General features: G+C 44.3%; 1 protein-coding gene across 3 annotated transcripts in view; it reads right to left on the reverse strand.

The window, feature by feature from the left end:
• The window catches only part of ACP3 (acid phosphatase 3), a 291,855-nt gene extending 276,517 nt beyond the window's left edge, over nt 1-15,338 (reverse strand). The window contains exon 1 of one of the 3 annotated variants that reach the window (XM_078663872.1): nt 15,174-15,334. In XM_078663872.1, coding sequence (XP_078519998.1) covers nt 15,174-15,287 — 114 coding nt within the window. In that variant the 5' untranslated portion in view covers nt 15,288-15,334. Of the gene's footprint in view, nt 1-15,173 lie in introns of all 3 variants that reach the window. The other 2 variants (XM_078663873.1, XM_078663870.1) reach the window with 2 other exon arrangements.
• Nucleotides 15,339-22,028: the final 6,690 nt, after the last annotated feature.

The following is a 22,028-nucleotide window of genomic DNA, read 5'->3' on the forward strand; positions in this document are numbered from 1 at the left end:
TAACACCCCAGTGGAGTTACCATAGTCAATTGCGTTGTAATGGGAATGCGTTGTAATAATGTAAAGCCCTGCGCTGTAAAAGATTTTGCGGTGTAAAAACTGCGGAGTAATGGCACTTAAAAGTGTGCAGGGTAAAGTGTCCTATTCCTTTGTTGACATAGATTGAGCAAGAATAAGTGTTCCAACAAGAAGGCTAGGATGGTCTGGTCTCCTGAGTTCTCCACTGCCCTGCCCCCACCCAAGGACTGACTCTAGAGAGCTCACAGCACTGGTGCAGACCCTCTCCTCTGTCGAACACTTCTGACCAGAAGAATGTCATGGGGTGGAGGAGAAAGAGGGATGGGTCAAGATGCAAGGAGCTCTGCTATGGACACCCAGGAAGCACATATTTACCAACTGGAACCTCCACAATGCATTGGTTTTTTTCTGTAGAGAAACTGATGACTGTGACGGCTCAGCGGTTCTAGTGCTCAGTGGTCCAGGTAGTGAGTTCTGCGTTTTGTGGCAGCGAGAGGCCTCTGAATAAGCAGTAGGATTACCAAGTTAGAATTAGTTGGTGGTAGGCCTGGCTGGAAAACAATAGAGTATCACTTACGTAAGCGGTTTAGGTAAGTATACAGCTTACTAACAGCATACCTCCCAATTTATTGACCTTTGGCATGAGACACCCGCCTGGAAGGGGCGGTCTCACACTTGCTAGCCTCCATTCTTCACCTGCTTTGCTGTAACAGTTTCTGGCCAAAGCTTAGATACAGGACAGACACAGCTCAGAACAATCTGCATAAAACTTGTTTGATATAGTACTTTATACACTGTACATCACAGATGTATCTATCACCCAATTTATGGTACTCAGCTTCGCTGGTCTGCCGGGACTCGTGACCCGTCTGTCGGGACTCGTGACCGGATGATTCCCACTGATGAATGTTTAACTTATTCAACTATCTCGAAATAGATTCAGACTTAAGAGTGCATGACATCCTCAGTGTCTACTTTTGTCTGAGTAGTGGACTCCGTTTGTACCCTTGGCTCTAATCTAGAAGAAGAGTCATTCCCCGTTTATTGCCTAATAAACTTCTATGTGATATATTTCGTGTTGGGCAGGGTGAAGTGGCTGGATGGGATACTGCTTCTCTTGATCACTAGAGAGCCTGTGTTCCCACATCTTGATTTTCTGAGTGAATATAAACAGAGGGTCCGACTGTACAGGCCGGAAACTCTGGCCAGTAAAATCATGGCCGTAATAGGTGTTTCATGTTTAGCCAATCCATGCCTGATGCCTATCCTATGGGACGGGGAACTACTGAAAGCTCCCCTGTTGGCCCAATGCCTCTCCTGCCCCATCACACACTAACCCCCATTCGACAACCACCCCTTGCACAGGCTTCTTTACAGCCTGTTGCAAATGCAAGTGTATTTGTTCCCCATATAGGGACTTCACATATGCATTTGGACCCAATAATTCAAGGGACAAAAATTCATAATCCCCAAATTTAGGAGCTGGGACACCCGCTGGAATCAATATTTCTGGCCATACAGTATCCCGCTTATGCCGTACTTGTGCTGTGTGTGACGGATTAAATGCTGGGTGAAGTCTGCCTCCTTACATACTATAATTTTAAAAAATGATAAACTAATCTCCCTAAACTTCTGCAATTAAGTAAGGGGTATATATTTGTGGTAGGCTTCCATAATAAGATGAGGAGTAAAATAAACCATGCAGTTTCTTTTAATATAAGTCATAGTAAAGTTACACAGTTAATGCAAAGTAATTCTCTTCCAAATTCCTATGAAGTGTAATTAAAGCATGGGTATGGTCTTCTGTGTTTTATTATGGGTAAAGAAGTGTGAAGCATTTAAAGTAATTATCTACAACTCAGTAACGCATAAAGTATCGATAGTAAGAAAACTAAACAGTAATCACCTTCTGCAGGATGATACGCAAACAATCCCAGTATTTGTCTGTAATACATTTGGGGAGAGGATCTGGCATAAAGGCCAGAGCTGTCAACTGTGGAACTGGCGAACCAGGTTCGAATCTTAGCGTTGGTTCAACATCCTGTGATTCTTGGCAACTCACTTAATCTCCTGTGCCTAAAAATAAAAAAATATGTCCTTGTGTAATATAGCTGGTGCTCATGTAATGCGCTCCAATTCCTTAGGATTGTGTTTGCGCTATATAAGGGAGGTTGAGGATGAGTGCTGCTGCTGAGTTTTGTATTGTCTGTAGTCTCTTCAGGAGGCGTGAGGTAATTCCTATGTACAGTGTGTTCCCGTAGTCCAGCCTACTGATGACAAGGGCCTGCGTGACAGTCTTTCTGGTGTTGACTGGGAGCCATCTGAAGATCTTTCGGAGCATGCATAGGGTGTGGAGGCATGCAGATGATACTGTGTTTACCTGCTTCTCCATAAATTGCTTGCTTCCCAAGATGATGCTGAGGTTGCAGGCGTGGTCTGTGGGGCGGGGGTGGGGTGAAATCAGCAGGCCACTGTGTGTCGTTCCATGGCGAGGTGTTGTTCCCAAATATGAGAACTTTTGTCTTGTCTGTGCTGAGCTTGAGGCAGTTGTCCTTCCTCTAGCAGCGATATTCATCATACATCTAGGACAGTTGGCTCCGGTGGAGGAGGGGTCTTCTGACAGAGAGATGACGAGCTGGGTGTCGTCAGCGTAGGAGAGGATGTTGAGTCTGTGCGATCTGAAGGTGTTGACCAGGGGGGTCATATATGTGTAGAAGAGGCTGGGGCTGAAGGACAATCCTTAGGGAACACCGCAGATTATCTTCTTGGGTTGTGATGTGAACTGTGGGAGAAGGATTCTCTGGGTTCTTCCGGTGAGGTATGATGCGATCCATTAGAGGGTGTCTCCCTGGATTCCGGTGTGGTGGAGTCTATTGTTCAAGATGTGATGGGAGACGGTGTTGAAAGTGGCCGACAGGTCTAGGAGGATGAAGGCTGCTGTTTCACCGCAGTCCAGGAGGGCCCTTATTACATACAAAATGTAAATTTCAATATTAATTTATTTGTTGCCTGTGTTATGTAGTCACAGCCTATGAAGTTCTGTAACAGGTACTCAGCGGCAGTCAGTGCTCCTTTGAGTCAGGCAGCAGTGGTGAGAGGAGGCGAATGGGGGTTAATGTCTGTGCAGGTGAGCTAGTGCGGTGATGTCACTAATGTTGCTCAGTCAGCAGCTGTGAGAAGTAGGCAGTGGCTGCAAAAGTCAGCAGGTTTAGTCAGTGGTATTAAGAACTGGGCTCTGGGTGTGAGAGCGAGTGAGACACTTTGGGGAGCTGTAAGAGAGGACTCTGGGGTCTAATGACAGCTTTCATGGCTGTAGCTGTGAAAGGAGGTCAGTGCATCAGGACCTGGTACTGTTTGTGCTTAGTCACTATAGTGGGTCGAGGTGGAAGACTTTTATATACTTTTTGTATTTGTAAAATACTGCTGAAACAGGGACTAGAAAGTGGATTGTGCAGTACCAGGTGCTTTTACAAGTGAAGCACTTCGACATCTAGTGCTCAGAGGATGGCTGGCCTTGGATGGCCGCTGTCATTTCTATAGTATGCTTGCTTTTGAACCCTCTGCTTATACTTGGCATGATACCTTGCAGGATGTGTCTAATCACTGCACAGTCCGAGTGCAACTGGGAGAGGTGGGCTGTTTATGTCAAACTCATCGAGGGGCTGCTTTTAACTGAAGCTGCTTCTCCTGAAATGTCTTTGTGAAGCACTGTACCTGTACTCGGCACTGGGTATTAAACTGTAACAACACAACACAATGCAGAGGAGGCCATGTGTGTATGTGGCTCAGTTTAAAGCAATATGCTAGATTGCACAGTGCTGCAGGGGTACACATGACACTAACATGACTGCACGTACTGTGTTGTATGACAGAATCATGCATGCCATTACAATGCATGCCTTTACAACGTGCCCATTACAATGCAATAGTATAACCATGTATGTCTTTACAATGCGTTCATTACAACACACTAGTCTTTACCATGCATGTCTTTACCACATACATTTTTACCACACATAATCAGGGTCACGTTATCCGGTCCTAAAGTGTAACAATGGAACCCCCATAGGTCTGATATTTGTTTTTGGTTTAATACATATTCACAGGTTTTACAGGAATTGCATTTTTATAAAACCATTCATTTTGTTTGTTAGCCAATTCCTTTCTTTTCTGGGTTCATAAAAGTTTAGCGTTAGAATGTCCCCCAATGACCTTTTTTTTTGTATATGCTATTCGGGACCCATGCCAATGACTTTTTTTAAATGTTTGTCCTTTTCCACTATATCCCAACTTTTTTGAAGGATTTTTTGACACTGGACTGAGCGGCTTCGAATTTCAGAAACAGCCTTTTTAGGTCTCGGCCTGATCCAGCGCATGCGCTCCTCTGGCCAAGACATTTTGGGGCTCTCAGAAAGGCTGCATGCAGAGACCACCAGCTTTAAGACCTGTACCGGGAAGAACACTCCTCTTCTCTGCCGGCGTACCAACATGAAAAGAATACAAACTATGGAGCAGATAACATGCCATCAAACAAGGCGAAGCAAGTAACAGGGTACAAATGTAGAGCTCGACTGATGGCCAGTTAAATTCTGGATTTCTACCTCTTTAGTTGTATATGTTTCTGATCTTCTGTTCCCTTTATTGGCAGGGTTTTATCACAAAATGTCCTCCTACTGTGGTAGCAAGGGTGCGAGTAAGCGACGTTATAGGACAGGGCAATGTTGTCACATGTTCGATACACAGACTTCAAGTACCAGGGCAGACCGGTGGCAAATTGGCTTATAGGGATACTGTGTCAATTGGTGAAATACGTGTCAGTGTGGAGGCACACAGTCACACTTCATTGCCCACAATTTCTGCCTGTAGTCTGATTACAGCTAGAGGACAAAGGAAATATAATATTGGAGAGAATGTGGCTTACCCAGGCAAGCCCTCTGCAGAATAGGTTCCCTCTCATCAGTGTCATTGCATCTCTAGTGTTTAACAGTTTCTGCATGTGCTGCCAGCTTACACAGTCTCTCCTATGAAGTGTCCTAACTCCTAAGAGTCTACCATTATTTTCTCATGCTCCTTTAGGTCACAATATATTAACAGCTGATTCTGAAAAAGTGGTCATAATGTGCTACCAACTTTTGCAACTGGGCTTTGCTTTTGCCAACTGGCCTATGTACTATTAGGTCGATTCGCAAAATCACCTTTGGCTGAGGGTCACAGAATGATCTGTCCAATTAATATTAATTAGGCAGGGCAAAATTTGCGACCTCCTGAAACTGGCTACAAACACAGAGACAGCGCAAAGTACAACAGATCACCATCCCTGTGTTTGCCCTCCTAAATGTGACTGGATTTTAGACAGCCAAGTTCCCTAAGAAACGTGTACTGCTTTAAAATAAAATAACTTTCCAGTTTGGGAAAACATCAGAGACAGCAGACAGAGGTTCCCTGGACCACTGCCTACTCTCCCTGAGGTTGGGGAAGGGGACTTCTTTAAGGAGTTGGTAACTGGTCAATGGTTTTTTGTTGTTATTTTTTTTAAAAACTTTATTTGTAGTTTTCCAAGTATAGCATAACACCAACAGTACAAAAATATGCATCATGACATCCATGACAATATAGAATCGTGACATTGAGACTTTGGTTTTATCGTCCATTTCCATAAAACATTCAAGTAACAGGAAGCATCAATAGATAATCATGTTTAGGTCTAGTTATAGCATTCTATGCATCAATATACGGGCCTATCTCTTTAAATCTCATATGCAAACACAAAGGTATACGGGCTTATCCCTTCTGTGTAGCACTCATCAGAATCACATAGACATCCAGGTTTCTCATCTAGGGCAGAGATAGAGACTGTAATACCTAGAGAACAAACGACAATTAAAGCACAGTCCGGTACATGGGCGTATATCTCGTCATCACTCATCAGATACCACTGATGATTCGGGGTCCCCCTCACTAGCACGAAGGAGATAAGCCTGCACTGGGCCCCATATGTCATTTGGCCTAGAGGCTAGCGTCATCAGTTCAGCATGTATTGAAGTTTGTTCCTGACAGTACAGGGCATCTTGTATACATTCCTTGAACTTTGGGGCTCTTCCCCTCCCTCAACGGCAAGCCACTCTACGCTTTGCCAATAACAATAAAACATCCATGAGTTTCCTGCTGCTCTTAGGGGTATGCGCCGTGTACCCCAGTAGCATGATCAGGGGGTCCCTCTCCAAAGCAATATCCACCACACTGGCTATGGCCTCGTGCACCTGTGTCCAATACTCGTACACCCCCGGGCATTCCCATGCTAAGTGCATAAACCCCGCCCCAGCCACATTACACCTCTCACATCTATCATTGTCAGATAATTTATACTTGAACTTTTTAACAGGGGTATAGTACAGGCACTGCAGGAATCGGTAATGAATAACCTTGAATCTACAGCTAGCAGACACAGAGCCCGTAAGATCACAGCAATATTGCCACTGGTCGTCAGTAAGGTCTTGACCAATGTCTACGCTCCAGTGTCTGCGAGCAGAACTTTCCACCCACTGTCGCTGTGTCCGCAGACTTCTATACAATCCCGATACCAAGGGTTTCCCATCAGAGGAACTGAGAAGATAGTGTAGAGGGATAAAAACGTCTGGTTCCTAGGGAAAATCTGGGAGCAACGCCCTCATTCCCTGTCGCAATCGTATATATCAGAAAACTTCCATAAGTGTCGGATGTATGCCCTGGAATAATTGTTCCATAGTACGGAATTGACCATTAAAGAATAAATCCCCCCATGTAGTGATATGTACTCGCTTGCAGAATGTCCAGAACCCCTTTTCTTGAAAAAGCACCATTTTAGGATAATATGCGAGTGGGTGAGGTGAATATAATAACTGAAATTGTAGCATGCGTGCCATGCCAAAAAGCAGTAATGATGGGACCCCCTTTACAAGTGAAATGAGGCCAGGGAACAGAGGGGAAAATCAGAATACAGTCAGAGAAGAGTTCCCTCATTGGCCACAGCTATTTTTAACACGTATACATCATATTCTTCATACTACCGGTGACAAATACACAACAATTTCCTTTGAATTTTCTTCACCAATATATATCATTCTTATTTTTTTGGGTATACATTATTCATAGCTTTGCTTACACTTTTATATTTTCATTAAGGTAAGATTTCATATAGAACACTAAATTTTACACAATGAGCACATCTGCAGTAATTAAATAATACATACAGGAGAGAAACAATAAGAATATATATATTACATGTCACACACTAATGAAAAGAGGAAAAGTAGTTTAATAACAGTCTCTATGCCCCTGAAAAAACACAACCGTCCACAACATCCATACTCATTCATACTGACATGGCATACACATGCACTACGTGTGAAAAAAGGAAATCTGAGTACTCAACAGCAGGGAATCCCTGCTGGTTAGCAGGTCTCAAAAATAAAGTATGTGACCCCGCACTCTGGTCTACGCGTGTTTCGGCGGCACACCCGGCCACCTTCCTCAGGACCTTTTTCCGTGACACACACAGGAAACCAGGGGACACTATGGTGCATCAAAAAATGTTAGAACAATGGAAACGAACACTTGAACCACAGCGGAGGCAATATCACAGTCTAGCAAGTCCCTCTATTGGACTCGAGGGAGTTTCTATGATAATTTGAAGATGACGCGGGGGTAGATTTGTGAGTTCTCCGATGAAAAGTACATTTCTCGTATTCTGACTTGAATCCTACCCAAGGTGACGTTGTTATAAGTCCCGATTCCTTCTATTATAGTTATATCCTTCAATTGTCATAGGTGAATCCTTCCATCAGAGGACCCGAAGTAAAACACCAATTCTTTCTACATCAGGTCATGCACGAAGTGCGGCGTCAAAGAAGGAACCCCCACAGGTATCGAGGTGAAGAAAATTCAAAGGAAATTGTTGTGTATTTGTCACCGGTAGTATGAAGAATATGATGTATACGTGTTAAAAATAGCTGTGGCCAATGAGGGAACTCTTCTCTGACTGCATGCGTGCCATGCGCCTCCAGGCATCCACCGTACAAGCCACAGTCGTGAACGGCGGGTCCATACCATTTACCGGTTCATGTATGCGACCATTCAGCGGGATCGGGTGTGCCAACCAGTCCTCAACTGCCAGATGAGGCATAAATGGCGTGGGTACCATCCAATGATACGCATAGTGCGCCTGTGCACTAATATAGTAGGCCTCAAAATCAGGGATATTGAGGCCCCCCTGAGAGTATGGTTGCGTCAGTACCGCCCAGGAGAGGCGCGATTGTTTGCCCCCCCCCCATACCAATCGTATTAATTCTGTGCGCAGGGACTGTCACTGGTCAATGGTTTATGACTAGATTTGTAGTGACAAACCATTGACACATACCACACTGAAACACAATTTAGAAAGAACAACCCTTTTATGTCCCATCTAAATTGTGATTCGGTATGAATTGCAAAACTCATTTTACAAGTTAGAAAAACTTTACTGTCATAAAATGGATTTTGTACTTTGGAAATAGCTACTTGGGCAGTTGCAAACCCTGTTATTTTGTCAATTTCAGGTTTGGAATAGCAAAATTGCTTAGCACATCTGACCCTATGTGTTCTTGACCTCCAAGCTCTTTATAAGTCTGTGTTTGTGCCCCCAAGCTCTTCTTTCCAGGTGTACCGCACTTCTCACACTCTTAATGTTCCTCGGTGTCTGTCCATGTGATCCACACTCCTCACAGTCTGTTCAACTCATCAGATTGTCTTAGTCATGTGCCCCTTACTCACCATACTGTCCAAGGGCTGTCTGTCCACGTGCCCCAAGCTCCTCACACTGTACATTCATCGACCTCGCATATCTCAAGCTGTCTATTCATGTGCACTACACTAACTCTGTCTATGCCCCAGGTTCCTTGTAGTGTCTGTCAGCTTGTTCCTAGATCCATACCCGGCTAGTCCCTGTGCCTCAAGCTTTAAACACAGTGCCCCGCGCTTTAAACACAAGTCCCGAAAATCATTTGCCCATGTGCTCCAATCACCTTTAGCTGCCCATCTACTAACCCCCTTCTTCACAGTCTGTCCATGCTCTTCACACTCCTAAATACCTTAAGAACTCTGCAGCGTTTGCCCTCGAACCTCATGATGTTTACACATTAACCCTGTACTGCACGCACTTCACACACTGCCCACGTGCCCCAGCCTCTTCCCAGTGTTCTTTTGTTTAACTGGAGCAGGGGGTAGGGCTTAAGGGGTTATTTGACCCGGACAGGACCCGTATTCAGTGTTCCAGAGGTAGGACTGACTGTCAAGTGGCAACACTCCCTAATGCCACCAGGTAATTGAAGAAGAACTTCAAGAAAGATAGGCAATGCCTGGGAAGTTTGTGAAAAAAGCAGTGTTCCAGTCTCGTTTTAGTGGTACAAATCACATGAAAGAATCCCAAAAGGTCTCTGCGTTCCTCCCAGTGTTCGCCTACGTCCCTAAAGCCTGTGCAAGAGCCTAAATGGGAGCTGGCAGGACAGTCAATCAATTTCGCCAAGCTTAACAGATTGTGATCCAATGGTGTCCAACGTGGGTCCACACAAATCCGAATCATGCTAGATTTTTAGGATAACCACAGACTGTGTAGATGAATTTATCCTGAAATTAAGGCATAGAATTATAAGACACACTACTGAAGTAAACATCTTTGTATTGATATAACGAGAAAGCACTATCACAAGCAATCCGCCTGACGTTGAGAGTAACAAATAGCTGGGACTACATCATGCCAAAAGCAGGAAACAGGTCCAATTTTAACAAGCAATCAAGCAAAGCACAGGGGCTATCACCAGAAGTGCCGCAACGCCAAGAAAAAGGTCACAAGCTATCCACCCTACATGCAGGCTAGTTGGCTTTGGTCTGTTATAAGCACTAAGCTGTGCCAAGAGACTGACACAAGCAGAGGGAAGTGTCACCAGACTGTCACACACAGTCCAGCAGGAAACAAATGCTGTCAAAGCAGACAATCCACCTCTACCTCAAGCAGCCAAACAAAGCTTAGATTCATATTGATCTCAGTGCGACTTAGAGGTTACCACAAAGAAATGGAGGGTTAAAAGGAGTTGGATCTAGACAATGTTAGAAGCAGCACAGGTTTAATTGTCCATGTATCAGCATGTGTCTGGATCCATCTGGTTTGCAGGGATATTTAGCTCATGGCACAAGCAGCACAGAATGTTAGCCACACTGAATGCTGCACCCAGCAGGGCCTTTACGCGGTCACAAGCGGCGAAGAAGGGTCTAGAACCCGTCACAAACAGCTCACCTGGGCAGCAAGCTTGTAGTAAAGCATCCCAGCCACATCAGAAGCCTGTCACTAGCAGTCCAACCGAGCCTACAAGTAGTCACAAAAAGACCAGCTGACCTTACAGACTAGTTTCTTAGGCAACATTGTGGGGTCATGCAGGAGGTTACACAATGACATGATACCAAATCTGTGTGAATGCTTAAGTTTGTGCGTGTTGGCACATTAAGGCCAGACCTAATGCCTGATGGTTTCGCGGATGCCTTTTATGTTTTTATGTTACCATTCACACATAGTTTCACTTCCCTTCCCCCAAAACCACCTGCTGGAGAGTAAACCAAACCGTTCACCATGCTAAAATCAAAACCCTTGGCCTCTGCCATCTTTCATGTTGTATTCAGCGTTTTATTTTATTGTAGGTTATAGACATTAAGTATTTTGGCACTGCACTGTGGAACCTTTTTGTTCTTGACTATTATTTTTGGGCATTTTACCTAGTAACTTATTCTGCTCTGAAGTGTATTACACGCATTTGTGTAAAAAAGTGACTTTAAAGGTTTGCAGCAGCCCCTTGCCAGACTAAATTCATATCAAATGGACCTAGATACAGGAGGTTGTTCTGTCTAAGGCTTTATCTATTTATCTATCATTTATTGAAGTTTTTTAACGCAAAATGTCAGTTTGAAGTGAGAGTGATGGTTTATCGTTATTAGTAGGCTAAAACTCAGAATGCATTTTGAACTAATTTTTCCTTTGGCTTTTATTTATGTTTCGAAAACCTGCAAGCCATCCGTAAACACACACTTTGTACTTATAGTCCTTGCTTACCACAAGCAAAGTAAAGCTTCTCGTATGCAACAACAAAGTGTGTGTTTACGCACCACTTCCAGGTTTTCAAAACACAAATAAAAGGCATTGTCATTTACAATGCCAATAACTCAAACTCTAACAAATGCGAGACCTATTGCATTGCAAATACTTGTTACTTTAGCACCATTCATAGTTGGTTCAGTGTTCTGTTGATACAGTAATTGTTCTCTTGTTTTTTTTTTTATCAACCCTCTGTTTAGCTTCTTTTAGTACATTGGGTGGGTCACCTCGATGGGCAAATCTTCCAATAATTTTAGTTATTTCATTTTCATATTCTTCCTTCGATGAGCAAATTCTTATGGCTCGCAACATTTGGTCATATGGAGACTATATATATATATATCTATATATCTCTATATATATATAGATATATATATAATACACTTACCTGCGAAATACTTACATTTTCGTTGTAAAGGAATGTGTGATAAAAGTGTTCATGGCAAAGACATGCTTTGTAGAGACTAAAGCGTTGTAATTGACGCGTGGTGAAGGTAATGGGTGATAATGACAGCTTTGTAAATGCTGTTTCTCCAGGGCACAGTAAAAGGTGTGGGCTAATATTGAGGCAAAGCCTTAGATATTTTGGTAAATAGATACAATAAGTACAGTTGAGTTGGGTTTTAATAGAGTCTATCAGTGTTTCGATGTTCTAGTCATATAAACACTTTATTCGTGCAGGGCATGGTCTCCAACCTTTCTATAATAAGAGCTACTTATATTCAGTAGCAGCTGGTGTTTGCTACGAGAGGTAGGGCAGGCGAACGGGGTGTGTGGGGGGGCAGAGGGGCCGCGAAGGGAGGGGGCAAAATAAAAAATAATATATATTTTTTTAACTTACCTTCAGCCAGCCGCGTCCTGGTCCTCTGCTCCTCTTCTTTGGTACAGGCTCTCAGAATGCCCTGCGGCCAATCCTGAAGCTGCTCTCACATGAGAACAGCTTCAGCATTGGCCTGAGCGCCCTTGACGAGGGCTCCAGGACAGACTGGGAGTCTGGGCCTGCTTTCTCCAACCCCAGTAATGCAGCTGGTGTTGGCGAGAGCTTCATTGAGCCTGAGACGGCCGGCCAAACCGCCATGCGCACTAACACCTCAGTTTATCAGGCAGGTTTGCAAGCATACATGTACATGGGTAACACACAGCTGCCATAGCTTCAATGCCCTCGGCCCGAGGTAATAATCCCACAGTTATTTCACCAGGATAGAATACCTGGTGATGTGTAATCTGCACCGTTGAATGAGAATACACCTTGAGTGGTGGCTGGGAGTGTAAGAATTAGCTACTCAGGAGACTAGGACCATGCTAATCATGTCTGTGTATTCAAGAGGAAAAAACACTATTTCTTTTTAATTACCCTCACACACCCTAGTGGTGTCATGCTTCATCATCGGGTCACCCCGACTCCTAAAAGTCGGGGTGGGCTCAACCACAATGTTAAGTAGCTCTTAGAATAGATGAAGGAAGGGGGGCATAAAGATTAAAAAACCTCAGTCAGACCCCTGGTTTCCCTTTATTCTTGGGTCCGGCTGGGTAAATAAAAATCTAAAAAACGGGTCTCAATTGGATTTCTATGGTCCTAAGACCCTGGTGCCGACATGTTTCAGTCCTCAATGGCCATAAAAGTCCGGGACTTTCTTCAGGGCAGGAAAATACCCCCCTCTATGTGTGGAGAGTTAAAGGATGGGAATTCCCTATCCTATCCATGTAGCGAGGGAAGAGTAGCTTCTCCTCGTATGTGTATAGAATCAATTAAAACGTCTTGGTATTGCCAGGCTCCGTCCAAATTATGGGGGCTTCGTGATTCTCCCAGGACCGAAATGAGCGCTTGGGTGGTCTCGGGATGTAGATCCTACCCGGCTCTTCTACCTACTGCGGCTTCGGTCCCCGGCTTGGCGAGCATTTCGGTCCTGGGAGAATCACGAAGCCCCCATAATTTGGACGGAGCCTGGCAATACAAAGACGTTTTAATTGAGTCTATACACACACGAGGAGAAGCTACTCTTCCCTCGCTACTTACAGGTAGGTGGAGAACTACTGGTAGCCCACGGGCTACTATTTGGTCAAGCCTGGTGAGGTGGAATCATAGTACAACAGGAAGCTGAGTTCAGTGAGTGTTTTAGCGAGAAACAGTATTTTTCCTCTCATATAGCTGTTCATTTTCATTCGTGCAGTCCTGTGCTTACCATTATAAATGCAGGTCTACAAGTCCCACAATGCAAAGAGGTGCTTTTGAAGCTAGGACAGGCTGCAACCCTCTCACATGACAGTGCATAGTCTAAGGGGGTCATTTGAATGGTGCATCCCGTAGAATGGGACCGCCCGCCAAAGGTGCGGGGTCCCGTTGCAGAGATTAAGATCTTGCATTCATGACATTGCAGCGGGCAGTGCACTCAGCACCGCCCGCCACAATGCCAGGAAGGCATGTCGTTCACTTCCATGCACAACATGGCAGGCACCGCGTGGTACCCCCATGTGCACCCCCTCCGACCCCCCTCCGGAGTCCGGGGGCATTGGCATGTCCCAGCACACATTCGAAAATGGATGGCGGTGTCTAACAGACACCGCCACCAAATTGAACCCTTATCCACCCTGTCGACTTGTCGACCGGGCAGAAAAGTGGCAGACGGTCTTTCTGTCCACCGCGGACCACCCAGCCATTGTAATATGGCGGGGGTCTTTGCTGCGAGGATGGCGGGTGGATCGCCCCGCTAGACCGGTGGTGACTACCGCCGACCCGGCGGGGGTGATCCGCCTGCCATCCTAATGGGGCCCAAAATGTTCTGCTCTCCTAAAATGTATTCACCAAGCTACCCATCAGTGTGCTTGGAAGGGATGGGTTATAAAAGATAATGCATATGCATTATAGTGGTCGAAAATGTACATTAGTTGCACTAGCGCATTATAAAATGTAGAAAAAGAACTTCAAGTAATGTCTGGCCAGTGAATAGAAAATATTGACATGGGCTGTTTTTTCTTATAAATTATGGTTCAACCTCCGAGTCACTTGTCTTCCTCAAGGTGTTTGCACTTTAACCACTTTAGAGAATACACAGTTGCCAAAACAGCGTCCCAGAGAAAACCCGGACCAGGCAACAGGATCTATGATGCATCTTATGTCTGGAATGTAAACACTTCATTAAAAAAAAAAAATAGGCTGCGAGTGCTGCTTGCGCAAATAAAGGGCTTGCATTTCAATTATAAAATGCAAGCAATGTTCCTGATCTTAGGCGCCAGGCAGACGGGCCTTCCTCGGGTTCAGCACGACAAGAAGAGCTAAGGGGCATGGCCCCCCACCTCCCGATCAGTTCCACCACTTACCAGCGTCTGGTAACAAAGGTCAGCGACTTAGGTACTTAATGCTCGTGTCTGTGAGCAGCCTGCAGTGCACAGATTTCAATATCACACTTCGAAAGTTATTGCAGCATTGAGTCATTAACATTCCTGTCATCAACAGCGCCACGAAACGACACATCTGATGTAGTGAACACTATCAAAAATATCCAAATTACAATAAACATGTTTGTATAGCGCTCGTGGCCCTGCTGGGCAGTAAATAGCAGCTGCTACTAAAGAAGCCACTTTTGAACCAGTCTGTTCTACACTGCGGAACAGCTGCTGGGGACCCGGGACGCCCTGGCAGGCTGGCCAAAAGTGCGTCTCGAAAGAAGCTGGTTTCATTTTATTTTACTTTCACAGAATGAATAGTGCCTAGAGGCAAACCAGTTCACGGGGGCTTATTTACACCTCAGGTGCGACACTTTTCCCCCATGTTCAAAGTGACGCACAGGCGGCGCAAGGGCCTTGTAAATATGCCCACTCCCTGCTCGGCATGCACTGAATCGCGCTTTACTCTTGATCCACGTACTCGAGTCATTAACGCGCAGCCCTGCACTAGTGAGCTGTATCCGCGTCCAGAACTGGCGCTGCTGTTGCCCTGGTACCGCCTAGTCCCGTTGCTAGGGAGGAAGTTGCCAAGTGTGCCAGGGGGTCGCTCACTCACCACTGTCACTAGTTTCAGCTTCCGCTCGGCGGCGCTCCCGGGAAGCAGGTGCAGGCAGAGGCCGGCCAGCAGCAGGCACCAGACAGACGGAGCCCGGCCCAGAGCGCCCTCCATGGCGCGGCGGCGCGCAGTGTCTGAGGCGCTAGAGATACACTTGGCACAATGACTCAACAGAGGGGGGCGGGGCCATCTATGACTTCAAAGCGGGTATGGGAGTGTGCCTGCCTGCAAAGGATGCCATGTGACTGGCTCTGTTCAGATCCTTTCCACTTTCGCTTACTCCTCTCCAATCCGAGCTTGCCAGGCTTGTTTTTGGTTCACGATGACGACACGTGGGGAAACAATTCTGTCAGTAGTCTTTGAACCCTTCAAATAACCGGTGTATTCCTACTGTATTGTGATTTTTTTTAGCTAGTTGTTTAATAGTTTTATTAATCGTCTTTCGCTTACTTCATAGGGCATGTATAAAGCGGAATGGAAGAAAGCGTTGACAAGCAAAATAGTCCATCTGGCATTTAAAAAAATGTTATTATAGAAATACCTGGGTCCTATCACGATTCCCCCCACCCCTCCTTCAACTCATTCCCCCTCAGCGCGGAGCAGAGCCCCCGCTTTTTTTGCACCCGCAGTGCTTAAAGTAAATTTCTTCGAGTAAGTTCATTATTTTAGACAGCACGACTCCGAAACAAGTAATGGCGAACTTTTTTTTGGTGTGCATATTTTATATAGCGCGAACATTCAGGCACGGGGAGATTAAGTGATTTGCCCAAAATCACAGGATGTGGACGCGACCTTGAGGCACCAGCACCAGCGTCGGGCGTTTATGCCGATGGACCACATCACTGTTTCGAGATATACTGTCTGAAAATGAAGCATTACTCTCTCTACGAAATATAGGGTTACATTAATTCACTCTACCTTCTGCAGGTGAATAGAAAAAGGTAGCGCAGCTGTTATGTTTTCACTACATGTTAGTTTTTAATGAGCTCCTGGCAACGAGGTTCTTCTGTTGGAATCCGATGTGTGGAGTCTAGCAGAGAAGCTTGGCTGTGGAGCTGAGAGGTTGGCTCTGGGGTCGTTGTGGATACTTACCAATAAATCTTTTTACTTCAAATTGCTTCCTGTGATCACAAAAATGGCGACGAGGATGGAATGAAGGAATTGAGGAAGAACATCATTTGAAGATCTGGAAACAATAGCGTCTTATGGTTTGAAAGAGTCATTACCTTGGTAAGGCTGCGAGGGATGTGGATTGCATGCTGAGCCTACGTGTAGAGAAGGTAGCGCGTTGGATCTCCGGAAGGTAGCGTTCAATTTAGATAATGTCTCCTCTATATAATCTGTTTTTGGCCAGATAATAATGTTTTTACCCAGGGCTCGAGTCGGGGTACCACGCGGGTGGACGGCATCCCCCCACTTATTTTAAAAACAGCTGGACTTCACTCTTTGGCCTCTCAGGGACGAGGAGCTCGGCACCTTTTGTGATGTCACTTCCTGTCGTGACGTCACTTCCGGTGACAGCGTCCCCCCACTTCTTTTTTTACGACTTGTGCCCTGTTCTTACCTTTGTCCGAGTTTCTGATCACTATTTGGTTGTTTTTTCCGTAACTTAGAAGTCTATTGACGATATTGCCACTCTTGACTACTAAGTCTGGGTCTAGTTCTTTGAAGACCATAGTTAAATTTTTTGATCTGGGCTACAACCTGTTCATTAAAAAATCTAAATAATCGCGGGGCATGATAGGATTAAAAATGGAGTTTGGCTTGAAGGGTGTATAAGTTCTTACACTTGAATCTGCAGGGAATGATGGAGTTGAGGTTGCACACATCATGACTGCCTCACTTGTACAGGTTTCACTAAAACTCTCAACCTGCAAATCCTTGAGATCCTTAAGTAATGGCAAATCGCCTATCGTCAAACTCAATGCATCTGAAGCAATATCTTCAGCCTGTCCGGTACTTGTATTGCTGTTAATTTAGGGTAAAAGATGATTTTTTTTCAGCTTCAATTTGCGTACAAATTTAAAAACATCAGTTCTTGTCTGCGCATAATTGAAGCTCATTTCAGGACAGTAAGACAAACCTAATGAGAGTAATCCTGTTTCAGCTTTTTTCAAATTAATTTGTGCCAAGTTGATTATCGTTTTGGCGTCTGGAGGATTTAGAATCACTTGCGTATCCACCTGACCGTTCAAGATCAAGATCAAATAACCTTTATTCGGATATTGCATTATCCATAAAAGTACACACATAATTACGTACATGGTCAAGATTACAACAAGGTAACACTACTGCATTTTCTTTAATAAGAATCAATGACAGAAAAAGTGCAAGATATCATCAATGTCCGAATCCACAAATTCATGTCTATTTCTATAGCTTTAAAAAAATAAAATGTACATGTACAGGAATCACCATTAAACTTGCAGCAATATATACATAGAACATATGTTTAGCAGCATTATTTTAGGCACAACTTTTATAAGGTGCATAGGGCACAAATCCCAGCTAATAGACTATCTAGGTAAAGTGCAGAATACAATATCAGCCAAAGATCAAAAAGTAGGTCGTTGTCTGTGCCTTCGTATTTACAAATGGGAATGCGGGGGAAAAAGTGCAACTGTGCCAAGTGCAGATATATAAAATCTCTAAAAAACATGTTTAACCAAATATGCGTCAATTGTCAGGTTATTGTGATTCACATATTTACAAATAGCAGCATAGGTTAAAGTGCAAGTGTGCAAAGTGCAAAGAAGCCTCCTCCCAGTCTGTAAAGATCACATTAGTCCATGTAAATAGGTATTAATTCATAGAAGTACGAGATCGAATGGCCATTTTTTTAAAAGTACACACACGGTATATTAATCCATCATCTTTAAGCTGCAAAACAGACTTAAATGCCACATTAAAATCCTTTATGCCTTTAGCTCTAAAGAATGGTATCAGGAGGGACTTGCTGTATTTTTGATAATAGGAGCAGAAGAACAAAAAATGCATTAGTGTTTGTTTTCCTGGATTCTGACACGGGCAAACCAGATTCTCGATGTTGGGGTGGTAGCCCATGGGGAAACACAATAGGTACTTTATAGATCGCGCTCTCAAGCGAAACAGAAGACTGGGCTCCCAGCATGTGATCGCTTTAAGGAGGTAACCGGCTGGTATAAGCGAAGTAGATACAATATCGCCTTCTATTTGAATATAGTGTTTCACAGATGATTTGGCTAGTTCTACATTGTGTTTAGTCTCCCCGTAGTGCCTGTAGAGGATGTTGCGGACTATCTTCCCATTAATCCCCTCTAGTCCATTTGGGTTATCAAACGTATGTTTGAGATTGACTGCTGCCAGGCTTGCCTGAACTTGGACAAGCCATGGGATTTTCATACCCTGATCACATTTTAGGCAGTCAGCCAGGATTTCTCTTGTCAGTGAGGCTTCGGGGTTTTTCCAAACCTTAATCCAGAACAACACAGGACGTGCCTTAATGTAGTCCTCCAAGTAAAACAATTTCAATTCAGTGTGGCTTATGAAAGTGGATGATGAAATTGGTAGACCCAAAAGCCTTCTGCAGAACCTGTTCTCCTCAGCCTGGGCATTTTTTAAATGTGAGTGTCCCCAAATTTCGGCCCCATACGTCATTACAGGAACACATTGTGTCCTATAGATTTTTAATAAAGACTGGACCACCTCGAATCTCTTAGGCTTGGGAAGGGTCAGTACAGAGTTTATGGCTTTAATAAACTTAGATCGACCATAGGCCAAGTGTGGGGTCCATGAACCGTTATCGGATAATTGTAAACCCAGGTAGGGAAAAGTGTGAGTGCATAACAGTGATCCCTGGTCTAGGACGATCCTATTGATGTTGCGTTTTTTGGGGCCACAACACATTAAAAACGATTTTTTTAAATTAGTGCAAAGATCAAGACTGTGCATAAAATCCACAAATCCCCTCACTAAAATCCTCAGGGCATTTGGTGTGCGACCCATTAAACTGCATCGTCAGCTTAGAGTAGGGAGGGGAGTTTAGTGCCATTTATTATAAGGACTTCGGGAGTTAAGTTAGACAGAACGTTATGAAGTTCATTAATATATAAAATGAATAAAAGAGGGGCAAGGACGCACCCTTGTCTGACGCCTCTACCAACCGTTATGTCTCCTGACACTGCTCCATCCATACTTATCCTTACTCTAGCTTTTAGATCTCTATGGAGAGATGCCAGAAAGTATACCAAATTATTATCCACGCCATAGTCTAAGAGACGTTGCCAGAGCCTCGACCTGTTAACAAAGTCGAAAGTGGACGAAAGGTCCATAAAAGCCAGGTACAGTGGACTGTGTCGAGCGATGGTATATTTTCCTATTATTAGGTTCAAGTTCAGACACTGCTCCACTGTACCCAAGTGGCTCCGGAATCCCAACTGACATTTATTTAAAATATTTTCTTCCTCTGCCCATGCCCTGATTTTATTGAATAAAACTCTTCCTAATATTTTGAGGGTGTTGTCGATTAATGAGATCGGCCTATAACAACTAGGATCCGATCTTGATCCTTTTTTAAAAATTGGTACAATTACAGAAGTTGACTATGTACTAGGGATATCAGTTGTAATTAAGTTATTAAAAACATTTAATAATAGGGGGGCCCAGAATTCCTGTTCTGATTTTATACGGTCTATAGGTAGACCGTCCGGGCCTGGGGCTTTATTGCCCACGCTCTGGGATATTGCCTCCTCAACCTCGCCTATGGTTATTGAGATTTTGGTGGGACACATGTTAGACAAAGAATTATCGCAGTATAATGGGGGGGGTATATATTTTAGAAAAGTGGGCAACCCATACTTCGCTAGAGATATTACAGTCGAGGGGAGTGGAAGAATTCCCAAGAGTTCTTAGGGATTTGGTTGCGGACCAAAAGACAGTTGTACTTTTGGTGTTGGCGGCACAGGCCAGATTATCCCAGTGTTCTTTCAGGACGGTGTCACGCCTGAGTCTTAATTCCCTTTTATAGTTGGACCTTAGTACACGAATAAGCATGGGTTCTCTGGGGTGTGCCGACAAAGACACTCTCAACTCTCTATTAGCTCTAGAGCAGATGTTATTAAACCATTTAGGGTCAGGGTTACATATGCCCACTGGTGTAGAGATCAGATTTTTTATACCTACACATAGTTCATTAAATGCAGTGACGGCATCAGGATTAGGGTCTGACAGGACCAGGCACGTCTCAAATAAAGTAGGGTATGCTTTTACCATCTTCGCAAAAATCTCTTTATAGTCTAAACCGCTCCATTTAACTCTCAGGGTATCAGTAGAGAGATGTAAGTTTCTCGCTCCCAGTTCTATCCTAAAATTGGCGCGACGTGCTACCTTTAGCAGGACAATTATGGGGTTGTGATCTCCAAAAGTAGACGACTTTACCTCTGCCCCGAGGAGGTGACTTTGTAACGAGGGAGATAGAATAACATAGTCAAAAACTGACGCTCGTCCTAATCCTCTATATGTGGGCTTTAGATTCCCATTGATGTTAATTGGGGCAATATCCATCACATTTAGGAGACTTGAGTTTACTAGGTGATCTATTAACTCATACCCCCTTTTGCATGGGTTATGGGTGTTTAAGTCAACGGGGAGTCCGTTGACACCTCTTCCAATCTTTGCATTAAAATCACCCCCCAGGCAGATTCCCGCCAAGTTATATTTCCCTAATAGGTTGTCTTGATCCATAATGAAATTAAAAAGTTGTACAAAATTAGAGTTCGGGTTGTTAAGAAATCATTATTATAAAAATTAATAAAACAAATAGAAGGACCCAGTGTATAGATTAGAACTTGGAAGTTAGGACACCCAGTAGGGATTAGTTTTGTTCTACCCCCTGAGGCGATTCTGATCCATATTGATAGACCCCCTATCGGTCTACCGTGGGTGGGGATAGCAGGAGCGGTGTTGAAGCATTCGTATCCCTCGAGGTATAACTCTTTGGGGGCCCAGGTCTCTTGGAACAGAAGAACATCGAATGCTCTAATCATATCCACCCACTCTACTAATTTTAACTTTGGGGCTAAACCTGCCACATTCCAGCTTAGGACCTTCAATATGGATTCAGAGCTATCAACTTGGCAGGGGTTAAACACCTCGGAGTTGACAGGGACAGTCACGTCTGCGTTCCCACACACCATCAAGCTATTAGAGGTGGTTGACTCGGAGGGTCAGTCAAGTGTATCCAAGTCAGAAATAGCCAAATATTGATTTGTGGACTGGGGGAAACTAGGGACTGAGTGTCGTGTCAGTGGGCGTTTGTAAAAGAAACCAAGGGAGAAGGCACAAATATTAGTTTGGCTAAAACTACTAGTTTCCTTAACTCCAAGTATCGATCCAACAATCCTCGGGTGTGAAAAATTAATGACAATACAGTCCCCTTTGATGGTCTTTGGTGCGGGTCCCACCCAGCCCACCCTGCGGACCATTAGGATTTCACTCATGTCGGGCCTTTTGAACTTTTTATGTTTAGCCAACCAATCCATACATTTATTTCTTAACTGTACCCATGACTCAGATTTATTTTTTTGCAGGGGAGGAACCCCTGCAAGAACTAGAACGTATGGGCAAGATGGGGGTGGCAGGTTCAAAATGTCCTTATTAGGTTTGTCAAGCCCTTTATCCATAGCCACAGCTGTACTGGCATTATCTGTCTTCCTGCTATAAGCAGGGTTTGAATTAGCATCGCGTAATATGCCGGGGCGTGAAGATATGTTACAATCATTGGTTGGTGGCATAGGTTTTGCAATTTGGGTTACTGGGGGTGCGGGGGGGCAATGATGTCCCTGATGGCTTAGATTTTACAGCTTTGAGTACTGAGGA

The sequence above is a fragment of the Lissotriton helveticus genome, chromosome 10, assembly GCF_964261635.1.
Source record: "Lissotriton helveticus chromosome 10, aLisHel1.1, whole genome shotgun sequence".
NCBI classification, from domain to species: Eukaryota; Metazoa; Chordata; class Amphibia; order Caudata; family Salamandridae; genus Lissotriton; species Lissotriton helveticus.